The sequence below is a fragment of the Oreochromis niloticus genome, linkage group LG17, assembly GCF_001858045.2.
Source record: "Oreochromis niloticus isolate F11D_XX linkage group LG17, O_niloticus_UMD_NMBU, whole genome shotgun sequence".
NCBI classification, from domain to species: domain Eukaryota; kingdom Metazoa; phylum Chordata; class Actinopteri; order Cichliformes; family Cichlidae; genus Oreochromis; species Oreochromis niloticus.
In genome coordinates this window covers 29,796,288-29,815,235 of record NC_031981.2, presented here as the reverse complement: position 1 = coordinate 29,815,235, position 18,948 = coordinate 29,796,288, and the positions used below count along the sequence as shown (strand labels likewise).

The 18,948-nt window shown below is 41.7% G+C and overlaps 1 protein-coding gene across 3 annotated transcripts; it reads right to left on the bottom strand.

The window, feature by feature from the left end:
- Positions 1–506: 506 nt before the first annotated feature.
- On the bottom strand, positions 507–10,878 carry LOC100698098 (NXPE family member 3). 3 transcript variants are annotated; one of them, XM_019346378.2, is made up of 6 exons: positions 10,744–10,878; positions 9,728–10,201; positions 5,031–5,326; positions 4,189–4,259; positions 1,284–1,493; positions 507–1,208 (listed from the first exon to the last, which is right to left on the bottom strand). In XM_019346378.2, exons 1-6 carry the CDS (start codon positions 10,855–10,857, stop codon positions 655–657), a joined length of 1,719 nt encoding a protein of 572 aa, XP_019201923.1. In that variant the 5' UTR covers positions 10,858–10,878; the 3' UTR covers positions 507–654. The 3 variants fall into 3 exon arrangements, with proteins under 3 accessions (XP_019201923.1, XP_019201922.1, XP_019201924.2); XM_019346377.2 differs by having other exon boundaries at positions 507–1,493; XM_019346379.2 differs by having other exon boundaries at positions 507–1,493; positions 9,728–9,880; positions 10,744–10,848.
- Between the last annotated feature and the right edge of the window lie 8,070 nt (positions 10,879–18,948).

The following is an 18,948-nucleotide window of genomic DNA, read 5'->3' as shown; positions in this document are numbered from 1 at the left end:
CGGACAGTGGCATCTGACCATGGGTGGAACATGGGCTTCAACGCTCCTCCTTGCACCTGTCCTCCATTTTGCGTATTGGTTTGGCAGAATTGGAAAGCAGATTGAGTATTAGCTCTCCAACAGATCACTGTCACCTCTCCAGTGAACCAGAGGTGAACCTCCATGGCTTTGCAGGTTCCTGTAGATGTAGTGTGACTTAGTTGCACAAAACAGTTCAAAAAAGAGAAAAAAGCCTGTAACAACTAAAAGTTGACTGGTCTGTACTTTTATACCATCTAACCTTAGATTATGAATATATTTCTCAATCTTGATCATTATTCTTCTCCCAAACTAAACTGTAACAACAGCTGCAATACAAAGATGTACCGAAAAACCTTTTTTGGAGCCAAAGCAGCAGTGAGCACTTTATTTCTCAGAAATAAGCAGCTGGACACGTGACATTAAATACCGTATCGTGTAACTGAAACCAATCAGTATTTTGTAGATGACTTCATTATGGAATTTGCTTACGCTTGGTGAATTTTATGTACCAACCCCACTCTCGATAGTTGTATCCCATCATGCTTTGGTTCTTTTTCCCACCTCAAATTCCTGTTAAAAAGATTTTTAAAATGCAGTCCATCTCATACGTGGCTGGTCTGTTAAAAAATAAATCTAGCCACCCTTTTGAGGGCATATATAGGACAAGAGAACATTAATCATGTTCTTGATAATGGGAGGTTGTGGGTGGAGGCTGTGTGGCAGGTTGTAGGCCACAACCATCTCCCAGGCATCCACCAGATGGACATTCAATCCTTTGAACATGGCCCTGAGCACCTTGTCCCTCTGCAGTGAGTACCAGTCACTATTAGTAAGTGTCTCATAGAGGTTCAAAGCTTTGGGATTTGCAGTCCTAATGACAACCAGTGTTTCTGGAGCCCTGGACAACAGGCGCACCACTGCACTGCGGATGCTCTGCAGCCGTCGGATGTAGACTTCAATGGGGAAAGTGCTGAAGTGTGACCAAATGCCAAGAACTACAACTGTGTTGCTGCCTCCAATCACATTGTCTAGCTCATTGGCAATATAATGCACCTCGCTGATAGGGACATTCATAAACCGGATAGGAGGACCATGGCAACGGTACATCAGGAAGATGTTATTTGGGTAGTCCAGGGCAATAAAAGGTCCAGTTTGCTTAGGGCTATGTAGGTTAAACTCCTTGAGACCTGAAAGTATTACAGAAGGAATAAGTAAAGTACAGAAAATCAAATTGGTGCAAAAAAGGTTTTGCATGTATCTACCTGATATTGCTCCATTAAAGTATTCAAACCACTGCCTGATGGTGGAGTCTCCGTACATTTTAATCACCTTTCCTCTCAGACACTGAGTAATGGCTGAGGAAGTGTTAAACTGCCAAACTGTGGTGCCACCTAAAGCTCGCCACACACCCTGGTAGTAATAGCCAGAGGGACCAGACTCCAGACTCACCTCTGGCTGCCTTGAGATCTGACCTGAAAGGTACAAAACAAAACAAAAAACAAACAAACAAACAAACAAACAAAAATCAACATACTGTATATACACACACCAAACACACACCACTCCATCCCTTTACACCAGTCCATCCCACACATTGAATTGCACTTGTTTAGTGACGTAAGGCTTGGATGCAGTTCCTCAACCATGGAAGTCAGTCACTTCAACTTTTGTTATAATACCATTAACAGCTCACTGTGGAATATTTTGTAGTAAAGAAATTTCACAATTTGACATGTTGCACAGGTGGCATCCTATTATAATAAAACAATGGAATTCACTGTTCACTCACTGTCCACCATCTGGGAGGGAAGTGACAAGACGACACAGACCTAGAATAATTCTTGCCAAACTTAAATCCTTCAAACAAAAAGAAGTGGTGAACACGGTACCTCCATGGGTAAGATAAATTTAAAAATTATGTACCACAAAATCTGTCCTCAATAATGCATAAATAATTGGTAAAAACTGAAAGATTTGATTTCTCTCCCAGGGGCAAAGTGGAAGCGAGATCTTTCAGAAGATTTGATACACAAAGATACTCAAATGCATGCTATATGGTCTTGTGTGTCTATGTAGATATTCTGACAGAGCACATATGAAAACCTATCTGCATGGTTAACTTACTGTATCCCAGCCTCTTTGAAGCTGTTCATCTTAGGTGAGGTAACTGAATTAGGTATGGAAATATACCTCATTCCCCAATTCTCTTTGAATGATACTCATGGCCACTGATCAGTGGTCTTTGGACAGTGGTTGTTGATCAATGGTCATGAGAATTTGCATAATTATGATGAAGGAACTGACCTCCCAAACCATTGTTCCTTCAGTGGATCTAGTATCATTAGGCAAATGTTCTGTTTATAAGATTGGGGAAACCTGCAGTCAGCTGAGACTGAAGAAGTCACTTGGATGAGTGACGAAACGTTTCTCCCACTGAAAACACTACGTCCAGATGAACAGAATATACTTTTGGGGATTTACTTACCTGGATGATTGAGCATGCATCAAGACAATACTCTCAGGAATCTACATACACAATGGAGCATTAATAAATGAGGATATTGATTTTCCCCATAGACTTTTGTGCAAATGATTCATCTTTCTTGTGCACTTATAGGACTTGCTGTCCCCTAGAAAGAATGCAGGTTTCAGGTATTTCCCCAATTCATCATACTTTTAAGATTAGGCTTAAAACTTTCCTTTTTGATAAAGTTTACAGTTAGGCTGGAACAAGTGACCCTGAACCCTCCTTTAATTATGCTGAAATAGGCCTAGACTGCTGCGGGTGTCCCATCATGGACTAATCATTTCATCTTTACTCACCTCTGTTAACTTTTTATGTGCTTTTACACCACTCTGCATTTAATCATTAGTTATTAGTAATCTCTGGCTCTCCAGTGTGCCTTTTGCTGCCCCTCCCTAACCCTAATTCTGGTTTCTAACTTTTAAAAGAAAGCGTTTCCTTCCTACTGTGTGCTTGCTCATATAGGGGGTTGTCCCATTGTTTGGGTTTTCTCTATTATTGTAGGGTCTTAGCCTTAGAATATAAAGTGCCTTTGGCACTGCATAAATAAAATTGAATAGAACTGAATTTTCCAGAACCAGAAGCTAAATCCATCTGTTACATGTGTCTGCATGAGGAACATAAAACAACAGAAACAAGAGAAATTATAAGCAAACTAAAAACCTGTCAGGGTCCTGGGTCCCCTGACCCAGCATGTTTAGTTCTTTGTGATTTTGTAGTATTGTACTCGTGTGAGTTATTCTATCGTTGCTAGTTTCGATCCCTTGCCCTTCGTGTTTCTCTGTGTCTCCTCTGTTCTGTGTAAGTCTGTCTGCATGTTTGAGTTTCCCTCTGTGTCTTTCGGTTCTTAGAGTCCTCTGTCTCATGGTTTGTCTCTGTTTCTTAGTTGCTGTCTCCACTGTGCCAAGTTCGCGTCTCTGTGTCATACTTCCTGTTTTACTTTGAGGGTCCGTGTCTTATGTGAATGTGTCCTGCTTTGCTTCCTTGTCTCGTCAGTCCTGATTTCTCCCAGCTGTGCCCTCCTTCTGTGTCTCATTCCCCTCGTTACTTCCCAGTGTATTTAAGCCCTGTGTTTCTCTGAGTCAGTGTCGCGTCGTCCCTCATGCTGTGTGGGTCTCCTGGTGTCTCCCTGTAAGTTTAGTGTGTTATTCCCCAGTTTAGTTTACTTTGTATGCTTTCCCAGCCCGTGAATAAAGCTGTGGTTTTGAGTTCATCCCTTGTGTCTAAGAGCCTGCATTTTGGGTCCAATTCCTGCCTGCCACACAGCGATTCATGACAAAACCGGAGAACAAATCTAAGGAGACCTGAGAATGCGAATTTGACTACAATGAGTACCAAATCCTGGAATAATGAAACTCACACTGTGAATGCAAACATGAACAAGAATACAAAGACTAAACACAGTAAATGCTGAGTCAGAGACCCAGGACCAAGACACATGGATAGTCACAAAATGCAAAGCTAAAGAAAAACCCCCAAATCTGTGAAAGCCAGGAACCATGAAAATTGCCACATGTATCTACACTATCTAAACAAGATAGAAATGATTTACAAATGTTTGTATATCATTAACAGCCAACAGAAAATTCACTTTCAATTTACTTATTGAGTAATTTATAATGCTGGTAGAAATTGGCCTTTACCTTTCTTTTGCTGCAGTACAGTGATGTTGGCAAGTCCTGAAGCTTGGATGGAGACTTTTAAGTTGACACCACTGAGATAAAGCACAAATGATAATTTTTTTTTAAAATAATAATAATAAATTTCATTATTCATTATATGTTAGTCTTCTGCTTTTGGGTTCTTTTGGGTCCACTCTGGAAACACGCCGGCTATCCCGGCCGTGACAATGACGAGGTCATGGTGATTTTGTTTTTAAGTCTTTGGCTTGAAACAATGCTTTGATATGCTAATTTCATCATATGATTGTTTAAATTTGTCTTCCATGATGTTGCAATTTTAATACATTTAAACTTTTAATTAAAAACAAATAAAAAATGAAAATAGTTAGTAGTATTTTTGTAGTGTCTAAATTTGAGAAGAAAGACCTCTTTTTTTATGACAAATTTCATCTTTAAAATTTTATTCAGTTCACTTGGATAACTCATCAGAGTAGGGAACAGTTTTAATCAAAGAGCGCCCTGGCTAGACACCAGTGACTATCAAAATCTATTTAATGTGGTCGCTTAAGAAATTTATTGGCTGACTGACAGATGGTGAACACAATGAATGAGCAGCTAAAGAGGCCAATATTTCTCTTTTGGGTTAACATTTGCTGGGTGGCCACTACCAAGAGTATCAGTGAAGAATTGCTTATTGTCTATTACTCTGTAAAGTAGCTTAAAAATGTTATTTTAGAAGACAGGATCCAGGTACACAGATATTACTATTATTATTATACTATTATTACTATATTGCAGATATTACTACTGTTTATAACTCCCTCAACCTCTCACTACAGACATACAAAATAGATAATGCATACCTTTGAAACAGCTTGTTCTCCATGGCGGTGATGTTTTGTGTAAATCCCCCCCTGGAGTGACTGATCCTGGCATCACAACTGAGCTTCTCTGGCTTGTAGCAGAACCACTGCTGACCTGTATGCAGCTCAGTGTAGTTGCACACAGGCTGCCGGGATGGACGCAAACATACATTACAGGTGGTAGTTTCACTGACCCTCCCTGAGCGGAACTGGCTTTTGAAAAAAACTCTATCTGGCTGTTCTCTGGTGAGTCTGCCCAGCACTGTGACTGCCTCACTGGGGTGAACCAGTATTACCTGGTAGGAAAGAGAATCAGTTTGTCAGTTCAGATAAATTTTATCAAGGTGGACATACAATTTTTCTGGTTCATTTGAGGTAGTAGCAGTAAAGACCAACAAAGTCTACTTTGAGATTTTGAGGATGAAATGGTGGAGTGAATCATATATAGTAGATGAACATTCAGTAAAAATGATAATAGTGGATTTGACTTGTCACCTGCCAACCAAGACAATAGCATAGCCAGATAGAAACGGGGCTGAACTGTCATGTAATTAATATATCCTTAGTGCTTATTTTCTTATTATATTGTTTTATGTACTTTAAAAATGAAGGTTTGTAAAGCAAGGCCACTTTTGACTCATAAACTAAGTGCTCAGCCAGACTGAAAAACAGGAAGTTAGTGTAGAGCTTGTCGCGTGATCAGAATATTGAGGGTGAGAACAAAACAACCATAGTATAAGCGAGTTGGTCAAACAGTTGATTTTAATGAACACACGTGCGGGGAGACCATTACTGCACACAATTGGCGTGGATCTCCACCTAAAAATACATTTCAATTTGCTTTTATAACATCAGGGTATTATGACGCCCCCTCATGCGTTTACAAGCACATAATTTGCATGTACAGCACATTCATGTATTTTAAGAATTAAATGCAAACACAGAGGTTCCTCTTTCTGGCATCCTCTTCCGAATATGGTGATGATCTCAGGCCTTTGAGGTCACCATGGACTGGACCTCTCCTTCTGTCACCTGTTACTAGGCAAACTCAAATGCAACAAGAAGCTGAATACATTCAGGCCTTTGCTCAGACTAAACATGTTAATATGTGATTATGATAACCCCTGTAATACAAATTATAACATAATGCCAGCAACTTCAATAAATGCTTGGATGAAATGATAATTAATGGAATGATAAAGATGATGGTTATGTAAAATAATCCCTGTAATTCCACAAGCTATACAAGTATATTAATAAATACAGGAAACCAGACAGAAAAGAGGAACTTGTACCATATTGTCTGCTCTTGCTCTTGACGAAGGCGGTCGCACTTTTCTCCTCTCCTCCTCCTCCCCTCCCTTAGCTTCCCTGCTTAGCCTCCTGTGTCCTTGTCTAGTCTCGTATTTTTTGTATTACTTTTCCCTGGAACACTCTCTCACAGTCTGTTCTCTAAAACCTAAAAGAGAATTATGGATTTGATCAACTGGTCCCTGAATGCAATTGACACCCCTTTCTCAACAAGAAGTCTGGGCTCGGGTGAGCCTGAGTGCTGAAGATATCTACCTATTCGGAACCATGATAACAGGGTTCTTGCTGATTGGAGCTGGCTTGGCCCTGGCTTATCGAAGAATTAAGGAAGCGGAATCAGCTGTTCAAACCCCCACAAGGCTGCCCGCTGGGATTGAAACGATGGGACGAGGTGTGAGTTTCTCAAAATGGGCTCATTGAGTGCAGCACGGATAAGATCTTGGAGAAGCTTACGGCTGCCGTGAATACTCAGAACGAGACCTCTGAGTGCAAACTGGATGACATCTTGGAGAAGCTCACTGCGGTCGTGAGTTCTCAGAAATCGGCTCTTTGAGCTCAGGAATGACAACATCACGGAGCGTAAGTTTGATAACATCATGAAGAAGCTCACGGCTCTCCAACGGGAGATTGAGAGACCAGTGTTGGACTGTTAGAACAGCTTTGAAATTCATATGAGTTGTTTGCACTAAAGTAAAATACCACCATCACTTCATGCGGATACCCCTTCGGCGGCAGCTGCGGTCACACCCTGATAACGACTGTGTTTAGACTGTTCTTCCCATTCTATGCAAGCCCACCTGGGTTGGCTGGAAGACTGTTTAATTAGCCTGGCAGGGCGAAGGACACTGTCTCAGCTGAACTCTGGACACATACACGCACACAGACATATATACACATGCAGACATACACTCCCCCCCCTCCCCCCTCCAAACGCCTTCGACGCTTATTCCCTTCTGATGCTGACGGTGGATCATGGAGACCAGCGCATAGGCTGCAGGCCCAGATGTACTGTCTACATCGGCTGTCTCTCACCCTTTACCCGCCCCTGTTGCTTGTCATGTGTTTCTTTGGTGTATTAAGAGTTTTTTCATGTGCTATGTGCAGAGGTGTTTTTTTTCTGTTCTCAAACTGATCTCCCTGTTGGAGCTCAGTCTGGGAGGAGTTATTTTTTTTCTCCTTATCTTTCCTCATGTGGTGCATTTTCCATTGTTATACCTCTCTGACCTGTCTTCCCCATGTGATGTTTGTGTAATGTATGTATGGTCGGAGGGTAAGATGGCGCCGCCATTGCGTGCAATAGGTCGGCAGCCTTAACATGAAATTTCCCCTTGTGGGACTAATAAAGGTATATCAAATCAAATCAAATCATATAAGGAATGTTTGTATCCAAACTGTGTGACGTCTGGAGTACAAAATAACACTATATGAGACACATGTTGAGCTTGTAGTGTTAGAGTTTCTGCAACTGGCTTTTGGGGCTGTGCAGGACTCTCTCTTCCAGAAGATGATTGAATAAAAAGAAATATAAAATGTTTTGACCACTATGAGTCGGGTTTTCTCTGTTCTATCATGGGGACAAAAGAATCGGGGTTTAATAGAACCAAATGACAAGGTCTCGGGCTGAAAAATGCCACGTACAGCAAAGTGGAAGTCCTGGTCTGACCAGTTTAACTTCTATCATTTTTGAAAGATAGTTTAAACCTTCATTAAAAATGTACTACTCATCGATTTGGATATTAGTAACATTTTAATGTTCAGGATGTGGCTGCTGATATGATTGATGCCAGATTGTTGCAGTGTGGTAGTGTAGTTTTGCTCCTCTTGTTTTCTGTTTTTGCTTTGCAGTTTGGATCAGTGTTAATTCTTTGTACAGATATTTCAAGTCTTTGTTGACTGCAGTTTGAATCAAGGCCCGAGACTTAGCCTTGACAGATTTGATACTTCATTAGATCTGTCAGGTCTTTCTTGATTTTTTCCTATTTCTTAATTACATGACTTTCAGATACCATTCATCTGCTAGAGATAGGGTTTTTGTTTCACTCCAGTGTCATCAAAATTATAAGGACATACTGCATGTTGAGGCATGCAAAACTTTACAGCTAACAGTTCTCAAGGTGCAAAAATACAAATACAATACTAATACAAAAAAGTTCCTAAAGATATAGACATTAGGTATATTTACTGCACCTGCAAGAGACCAGGTGGAAGAGACACAACCCTAGGAGCACTGTAGGTAGCGTCAAACTCTCATACCGAAATGTAGAATTACTGAATTACTAAATAGGATCAGTTTTGTGGAGGTGGGGCTGGGCGACAAAACAATAAAAATAATTATCGCAAAAATAACTTTTTGACATGAATATGTGTCATGAGTAATATAAAGTCAACCAAACTAATTTCATCGATGCTTTGACAAACACAATGACAATGAGAATACTGCCACATCAAACCAGTCATGTAGCAGAAATAGACTAACAGCTATGTAATGTTAGGTGACGCATGCAGTGTGAGCAGCCAGCAGCAGCATATGTGCTAATGCTTGTGCTGCAACAGCTGTGCATGCCAACATGTGAGCACATTAGAAGCGAAAGTGAGATAAAAGATGAAATGGCAACAGAAAATGTTGAGGAAAACTCAAGTGACAGCATTACAGATGATGACAGCCCAACAGATATAGCCCAAGGATGAAGGAAAACTACATTGTTGAAAAGAGGAGTAGCATGGTCACAAAAGGCCGAGATGGCAAGAGAGCAAAGAGCTGGACCCAAAAGCAGACTCAAACAAAATATTTCACATGAAAGCAAGGTTTTATTTAATCATCTTTTAATCATCATTTCTTAGGAGACACCCAGCCCTATGTGGAGATGAAGAGTTTGTCCAGTAGGATTAGGAGTTTAAAGTTTTAAATCAAACGGGTGATGTTGAATGTTGCCCAACAAGTTGGATGTCAGAAGAGAAAGAAATTTCTGGGGTAAACTGGATGAAATAGTAGACAAGAGAGTAGACGAGACAGGGTTTTAATGCAAATAATTTAAGTGCCATTACAGGTAGACAACTTCAACAAAATCTTGAGTTGATGAGGTGATTTGTGACAGGAGGATGCAAGGAATAGGGAGAGAAGGAAGCAGATGATTTGCTGTGCCAATCCCTAAAGGAAGCAGCTCGAAGAGGAAAAGGGGGAGACAAAGAAAAAACACGTGTTCTCTTTCAAAGTGTTTTTCAGCACAGCATTACTCAGAGACAGAGGAATGCATCATTTTATACTATGTAGATGAAGAAATGTATACCTTCATTTGTTTAATTTTGAAAAAAAGATGGGAATTTGAAAAAAATCACAAATCTACCACAGTTACAATCGCATTTAACGTGATGAAATTTAGTATTACCTCAACTTGTGCACTTCCTTCCCAGAGTAAAGAGAATACGGCAGAGTAGGAGCCATTGAGATGATCCACTACTTTCCCTGCTACACCTGCACCAAGAGCTGGGTTGTGTAGGCGAGCGACTATGACGTCTCCCCCACAGTTCTTTGGACGGCCCTGGAAATCATACATTTTAATAATAACCTCCATCTTATCCCCTATTTGCCACTGTCCTCCTCCCATCCTTCCGAGAATGGTGAAGGTGCTGTGGGCTGGGTCACTGGACTTTCTCAGGGAAAGAGATTGTAAAGGTGGAGTGTCAGGCCAAGCGATGGACTGTAGCAAGAGGTCTTCTTCAAAGGCTTCCTTAGGGGAGAGTGGTTTTAGCTTGCAGAAGTTGTACCACACGCCAACAGGTGGAGCAACATTGGAAATGGTGGGTGGATGGATGATTTTGGTGTTGTTCACTTTATTGTGAAACTTGAAACTTGTGGGAGTCTGGCAGTGAACAAAAATGCATCACATAAATGTTGTTGACATTGTATAATGAAAAATTCATCCTGAGAGGGGACTAATGTTGGCACTGATGTTTTGATAGTAGTAGTACTACTGTGAATCCCACATAATGAACAGTTTATTGAAAATCCTGCAAAAAAATCAGCTAAAAGTAAAAACTTCTCAACCTTTGAAATACAAACTCTGCACTGTAATTTTTGTCTTTGTCTTTTGCTAACAGGAAGCATAGTTTGAGCTCTTCATAGTTTTATTTACTTTACTTTTTTTGTTTACAATTAATTCAAGCACACAATGAAAGGAAACTTATGTCTGAAAGATGAAAGAGTCTATGTAGTGGGGTTGCTGTCTTTTTCTTATTGTTTTTCTATCTTCTCACGCCTTTAAAAATAGCAACTTTCTCACTGCACTGACCTGAGCACGTAGACGCAGCTGGGTAACACACATACACTCATCTTAATCTGCATATGTATGTGTCCCATTCCCGTGTCTTGTCTTATATAAATACATAAAAAACAAATCCTTACCTCCAGAATGTCCGTGACATATACCATTAAGATTAGGACAAACACAGCCAGCACAAGTAAGATGCAGCCACACGTTTTTAGCCGGATCGGGACAAAAAAGTTTTGAACCCCCATGATAAGCAAACAGCCCTTATCTCTAATTGTAGCACAGGACTGTCCACAGTTCCAACAGTACTGAATTTCAGGTAAAAGAAAACATGGGTGTGGTTGTAAGGTCTAAACTGACTACGTGTACTGTCTTTCCCTCTTCACACTGTGCAGTAGAGGAACCGGTGTTCCAGATTAACTGGCATCGCAAATTAACTGGTGATGGTCAAACAGATGTGTGATAGACTTGCATTTTATATTATTGTTAATAATAAATTAATTAAAGCAACAAAAAAACCTGAAGAGCCGGTTGGGAGCCGAAAGAGCCGGCTCTTTTTAGGGAGCCGAGGTGAAAGAGCCGGTTCTCTAAAAAGAGCCGGAATTCCCATCACTAGTCGGGTCGGCCGTGGTCATTTACAAATGTCCATCCAACTCTTTTCACGGTTGTTGCAGTCATGATAATTTTGTGAGGCCACATCGAAAAGGCTCAGATGAGCTTGCCAAAGTTCTACAAGTTGGGCCTCCATCGCTTGTGTCTAGATCACACGCTGCACTGCCTTGCTACTCCGTCTTTTTCACTCCCATTTCTGTGTTTGCACATGCGCAGTCTTGAGGTTGCGTTAAATCGGCTCGTGGCACTGCTTCAAGAGTGTGATACCCTTATGAGGGGCGACCAGGATTTCAAACAGGTTTGATTTTCTTGTGACCATACGATTCCTGATCGGGAGCTGGTCGTGAGGTGTTAATCACTTCTCATTACCCCATGTATACTACACGATGCACGACACGCGATTAAGGCGAAACTCGGTCAGATCCCCAAAATGGTCGCACGACTGAAAAACCATCTCAAAACGGGTCAAAAATCGCACAGTGTATGCCCAGCTTTAGACAGCACTTCACTAGCTGGGCCCACGTCCTCATCTAGGTTTGACAGCGTTTTAGTAGGTAAAAGTGAATGCTTTGACATGAATTGAGCTGCGGTTTAGGGAAGGCCTCGAAGGGGACTGGCAATGGCTCCCGGGCCTGGCAGATCCCCATGTACTAAATAGAAGTGAAGAAGTTAAAGAATGGAGAACAATGAGGGAGGGAGGGTGGGCCACGTAAACGAGAATGATCAGCTTGCAGAACTGAGGGAACCTATATAGATGACATCCGGAAGGAGCGTGTTTGGAGGCGTGGTCCTGCTCCTGAAATTCCGATACATAATCTCCAGTAGAATGCTAGTGTCAAGACTAGGGATGCACCGATCCCGATACTGGTATCGGGTATCGGGGCCGATACTGTAAAATGTGTGCGTACTCCTACTCGTAAAAGTTAACCGATACCATGAACCGATACTTATGTAGCCCGGATAGGAATTTGGGAGTAGATAATCATAATTCCCATGGACTTGAACGCCACATAAGGTGTTCACAGTTCACAGAAGAGAACGGCATGGAGAGATGCACGAGGTTAGCTGAACCAAAGTGAGAGACTCGGCTAGTTTTACTGAGGTTAACTAGCACAAAAGAATGTGTGACTAGAAAGCTAACCGTGTGAGAGCTTCGCAACAAAGTGTGGGTGAAGTGACTTTTTGTTTCAACGGTCGCACCACCGTCCGTGGAAAACTGTGTTTCCAGCCATGACCGCCGAGGCTAAAGGCTAGCCCGGACTGCTTGGCTGCACCACGGAGGCAGCTGCTATGGACTGTCGGAGAGCTGGACAGTGACTGGCTAACGCGCTGTAGCAGAGACAGCATCGGGTCCGCAGGGAGTGGATTTAGTGTGGGAATGGTGAATGGCGACCTACCGAGCAACGGAACTGTAAGTCAGACTTTTGTGCTCTTACTGGGGAGAAGAAGATTTTTCTCCATCGTCCGGCGTAAGCAGCAAACAGGCCTGCAACAAGTGTGAATGTGAGTGTGTGTGGGGCCCATGTGTGAATATTGTATGTTTAGTGGATTTATATAACGTGTTTTGGAGTGTATATTAGTGAGTCACTTACCAAAAGGTGATAACATAAGTTGGGTTGTTTAATATAATTTGAAAGGGAATTATTTCATTTATACAGTGTATTTCATTTGGTTAAGGAATTGGAATATCAATATCATAAAAAAGGGATGTGTTGTACAGTATTTGTCTCTGCCCTTACGTTCAGTAAACATTTCGTTTGTGTTAAAGAGTTGTGTGGGGTCGTTTCTTTACTACCGGTTAAGTTTAACTTGTGTGTGGCAGAAGTATCGGTTTTTGTACTCGGTATCGGCAAGTACTCAGATCCAAGTATCGGTATCGGATCGGTTTGAAAAAATTGGTATCGTTGCATCCCTAGTCAAGACACTAGTTAACACTTATGATATTTCTTAACCGTTTTTAACCTACAAATCTGAGGTTTGCAAGGTTTACTGAAGAATATCAGTTGTGTAGTGCTGAAAAAACACAAATGGGAAACAGCCTACAGAAAATTAAAAAAAATCTTTCTAATAAATCAGAATATTATAAGCTCAACAGAAAGTTGGACAGCTCACAAACAAACAGCAAACAGCCCTTATCTCTAATTGTAGCACAGGACTCTCCACAGTTCCAACGAATTTCAGGTAAAAGAAAACATGGGTGTGGTTGTAAGGTCTAAACTGACTACGTGTACTGTCTTTCCCTCTTCACACTGTGCAGTAGAGGAACTGGTGTTCCAGATTAACTGGCATCGCGAATTAACTGGTGATGGTCAAACAGATTTGTGATAGACTTGCATTTAAGGAGCCGCTACAGAGAAACCAGCAAATAAACACTAAATATTTCATCTGCGACATCTGTGAGGTTACCTTCAGCACACTCCGTCAATCTTATTGCTCTTGAACACAAATTATTTTAAAATGTCACAAGTTTACCTGGTGATCTCCTCATACACGAGGCGACCACAAAAACAGCAAACAAATAAATGTCACCACGTTGATGGTGTTCACAAGACCGCAATAGTAAACAATCTGGAGAATCTTGTCTGTTCCTCCCACATTTTATCACTTCAATTTCTGCGTTTTCGCCTCACAACTAAAGCATGCAGTTTACTATGTGTGTACTCAAATGGAGTCGAGTCAAGTTACAGTTACACAATGATTAGTAATTAAGAGAGCCAGTGTGATTGAGTAGAGCTTGGAGAGTGAGTGGATTTAAGAAAGTCAGTGACTCAGGTGTGTTAGTTGGTTTGTCATGTGTTTTTGAATTTTGAGTTCAGTTAGAATGTTTTTGTTTTAACACTAAGTTAAGAATAATCATAAACTCCAAGGTTTGGAGGCCCATCTCCCCCCACCACTTCCCCTGCCGGTGGCAGACGCCCTCAGACATCGGTGCATTGGTGGTTCTTTGTGTCCGGGGGTGGGCGCCCAGGTACCCACCGGCTCACTCCTTGGCGGCTGCTTATCGGGGCATGGAGCCTGGGGCTCGCTCGGGCCACTTCGGGGATGGGGTGCCCTCGGCCTCTCGGCCCGGGGCTCGGTCACTCAGGCACAGCTGGCTGCCGGCGGAGCTCACGGGCACGTCACTGCAACCCCCCCTGGCTTCTGCTCCGCGGCTGCTGAGTGACCCCTCATCTGGGACTCTCCTCAGCTCTTTCTGGGATAGTGACGCGGCTGCCCCTCTGTTGGTCTTCCTTGGTCTCTTGTGTTCTGGGGGCCTCTGGATGTCTGGAGTTTTGATCTCCTCCATACCTGCTTCATGCCCTGGAGGTCGGGGCAGTGGCCCCCCACACCCTCTAGCAGATCATTACATGAAGGAACCTTTTAAAAACAAGCGCGTTCATGCTCACAGGTGTACACACGGGTGATCACACACACAAACTACACCCTTTTGGGCTCCTACCTCAAAGCACACTGTGCGCTGTCGATCTCACGTGCTGCACCATAATGTTTAATATTTAGTATTTACTATCAAAAAAAAAAAAAAAAAGCAAAAAGCAGATTTAGGTCAAATAACACTTTCTATTACCAGATAATTATTTTTAATAATATTTATATTTATATTGTATATCAATCAGCCAAAACTCAAAGGAGGAAATTGCTCCTGTCTCATGTCCCATCCCCCACCTCCATTCTCTGTCTCCCAGCCCGTCTTCATGTCTCTCTGTATGTGATGCTAGCATAAGATTTTTAGGCCATATTTTTAACCCCACTGTTCTGTAGTGACAGCTCAACATTTAGCTGCCCTGACAAGTCCAGTTAGCTACAAGCCCAAAGTTTACCTGACACAGGGTGGCCTACTTATTGTCTCCCGTCTCTTTTCTTCATCTACACCCCCACCCATCAAATCTACCACCATCACCACCACTCTGTCTCTTAATCCCGCTTTCCTCTTTCTGCACCCTCCTCATCTTGCTACATCCTATTTGAGGGAATTAGGAGAGAATCAATCATTCGTCAGGGCCTACATGTTGTTACAGCCAGCCTTACTTCCCAGCCAGGGTATCTCTCTGCTATCTCTAGGCGGACAGCATGGGATGGAAGGGCAGTTTGGGAGGGGGGATATCATATGAAGACACCAGGAATGCAAAGTGACGCAGGTTGGAGCTCTGGTGGCCGTTGAGTTCCTCTGACAAACTGACTGCAACACCCTGGGGCACTTTTTTTCCCTCTCCTTTCTATATCTGTCCATTTCACTCCTGTAACATCCCCTCCACCACCACCACACTGTTCTGTCATTCAGCGAGAAGGGAAGCCATCATCATCATTGCTGCAGCAGCCAGTAGGAGGTCCTGGAAACCCAAAGTGGTGTGTCCGTCCATTTTTGTTCTGTGCTTGTGGTCTTTCAGTGTTGCTGACTAAGCAGCCTGGACCATAGCTGTAAAAGGGAAAATCTGGCAATTACAATGAAAGATGAGGTGGAGGTGTATACACCGGTGTTATGAGAATACTTTGTGATAACTGAGCTTTAACAGAGGCTGTCTCAAAGGATCCACTTAAAAATAAATCACCATTTCAGCAGAGCCACCTGGAACTTCAGTGGATCCACCAAACTGACCTGGAAACTTTCACTATCACTCAAGTCAGTGTTGACTTCTCAACCCAGATCTTTCTCTTGCTTTCACGTTGGTAGCTAAAAGCTAGAAGGTTAGGCCAATAGGAGGAGCAAAATGGAGTTACAAGGAGCTCTCCTATCAGATATCCATCAAGTCCATCAGGCAGACATATAAACAGAGCTTCAGAAAATATTTAAATGTTGGTTAGAGACAATGTATAAAGATGGACAGACCCTAAGTGAGACACAGAGCACTGGCTCCAAAATGCTGTGCTGTGAAGCAAGACCGGGTGTGTCTTTGGATTTTGCATTAACTATTCATACATGCACATGGATACAAAGAGTCATGGATACATTTTTGGTTTATTTAATCATTACTGTATCCGAACGTTTTAGGCACTCATTTACAAAGAGTAACAGAAACGAGTCCTGTACCCACAAATCTACTGTAAATGGAAATGTGTCCCTACAGGAAGTTGAGTGTTGATGGGAATTATTGCAGCATAATGCTGTAATTCACAGTAAGTAGGATGTGGAAAACATTGGTCATTTTCTTATTTGGAGCAAACCAAAAGAAACCACCATCTTTAAAGCTTCAAAATTCATAAAATTGTATATTTGCCCATTTATTTATGCGTCAAAACAAAACTGTAAAAATATATCAAGCTTGTGTCAGAAACGGACCTTAATTCAAAATAAATTATTGATTTAGAGCAAATGAACCAAAGACACAAAATATTAGTTCATTTGCAGGTTTTGGGGTTCCTGTGGTAATCTGCAGTATAATGGATTATTGTACTGACATGACTACGGCATCTCCCCCAAGTTGCAAAGATGTTTGTCCTCCCATGCGCTGTACTGCTTATCAGTTACTAACAAACAAACAAACAAAAAAATTTTGTCATGTAAATAAAAATAAATAAACAATGTTTAAAAAGAAAAAAAAAAAAAAAGAATAATCATAAACTAACTTTCAAAACTTGCATATGATTTTAAGTTTGTAGCAGATCTACTGTCGTATCACATAGCAGCTGGAGCAGTCTGAAATGGAGTTCAGTCACTAATACCACCTGTGGCCAAGTGCCATAGCCTGGTTCTACCATGACATTGGTGATGGTCAAGTGGCTGCACTTACACCTGGTTTATCCAAATCTACCCACAAACATGTTGGTTGGTTGGGTTGATTAACAGCATCCCTAGCATGGTAAATGGACACCATGTCCATGCATTTCACTTTGTTGTCTAACACAAAATGAACAGAGTATATGCTATTCTCACAGTGTGTTTTAGGGCTGGGCATACACTGTGCGATTTTTTCAGTCACGTTATTAAGCTCCTGCTCAAACTGTACAACTTAATCACAGGGTTAGAGGTTCTTAGGTACATAGTCTCACACTATACGGCCCGATGCTCTGATGCGACTTGAGTGCTCACACTGTGTGTCCATAATAACATGAAGTGGTAACATGAAGTGTTACAAAAGCTTGTAACACAAAATCTGTCTCCCTCTTTCTCCCTCTCTGTCTTTCACTCACTCACTCACTCACTCACTCACTCACACACATACCCACACACATACTCTCACACACACACACACCACCAGCACCAAGTTTGATAAATTGCTAATAAAAAAAACCTGGAAGACCAGGCAGCTGCAATCGAGCAGCAATTAGGGGCCGGGTGTGGTCGGCAGTTGTGGTGCAGGGTAGGCGTACGCACCTGCAGGGCATCCGGGTTAAAAGGCTGAACCGGTTCCTATCATGTTGTTGTTGGTGGTGATGTGTGCGGCTGGCAGCGGGAGAGCTGCAGTCAAGTGTGCACAGCAACCGTGAGAAAAGTGTAAATAGTGTGTGTAATAAAGCGATGCTTAAAAGCATGTTCATGTCGTCGGGTCTAGTGATGTGTCGGTCGTGAATGAAATGGCTCTGAGAGCCGACTCTTTTTTTTCGCTTCACTCTGCATGCGAGCCTTGTGCTTGTGCTGGGAAGAGGGGGAGGGGCGGTAGTTACACTCGCAGTAGCACAGGAACAGAGCCAGAGGGAAAGAGAGAGAAAGAGAGCCAGGGACAACAACGTCACATTAGAAAGGTATAGTAATGATCCACAACTATTTTCAGTTGGGGATGATAAAGGATTCAGAAAGTTATTTATTTATTTATTTATTTTTAGAAAGAGGGGCAATACATATTAATGAACATTTTAATAAATGTAAATATGCCAGATTATAGCCTTGGGCTAATTTCCATCTGCAGACCCTCTGGCAGGTTGATGTTAAACACAAGTTAGTAAAAACATACAGAGACACTATTTACAGGTCATGTGACAAGGACAAAAACAGTCATCACATTATACTAGAACAAACAAATGACAAGAAGAGTGGACACAGAGGACAGTATAGATAACAATAACGGAAACACATCAATTATATTGCACAAACCCCAGTATTGCACATGCCCTGACTGTCATGATATTGCGTTCACCCATTGCACTAACAGTTGTTTCCCTTTTTGTAATACATTAACTCTTTTTCCGTCCAATATAAAGCATGATTATTAAACATGATCACATGTTTGTGTGTCCCTCAGCCGCCCTTTTAAGTGACTCTTAAAGATGGGTAGACTTGTACTTTCCCTCACTGACAGTGGAAGACTATTCCAGAAGCTCACTCCCTGATATGACAGAGCATTCTGTGAAAAGGTGGTCCGCCTGAATGTCAATTCACAATAACCTCTAACAGTGGCTCGAGTCAGTCGAGACCCGGCAACACTGCTAGACTTTTGTTTAATAAAATCACTCATTGGTGGAGGTGCCAGACCATGTATAACTTTGTATATTAGACAGGCAGATTTAAATAATTTGAAATTAGTAAAATTTAAAAACTTGTATTTATCTAAAATTTGACAATGGTGATATGAAAAAGGTTTTTTATCTAATATTTTCAATGCTCTTTTGTAGCATACTTCGATTGGCCCAATAGCAGCAGAGCTCGTATAGGACCAACTTGTAATACAATATTCAATATGAGCCAGTATCATAGAATGCAGGAATGTAATCGCTGCTGTGTCTGTTAATGATGTGCGGATATGTCTAAAGTTCTGTATATTAACATTTACAGTTTTCACTACTTTTTTAATATG

Coding starts and splice junctions, on each gene's coding strand:
- LOC100698098 (XM_019346377.2), bottom strand. CDS start 10,857: ATGGGGGTTCAAAACTTTTTTGTCCCGATCCGGCTAAAAACGTGTGGC. Junction 10,202..10,743: donor ATGTCACGGACATTCTGGAG/GTAAGGATTTGT, acceptor GTTCACTGCCAG/ACTCCCACAAGTTTCAAGTT. Junction 5,327..9,727: donor AAGGAAGTGCACAAGTTGAG/GTAATACTAAAT, acceptor CTTTCCTACCAG/GTAATACTGGTTCACCCCAG.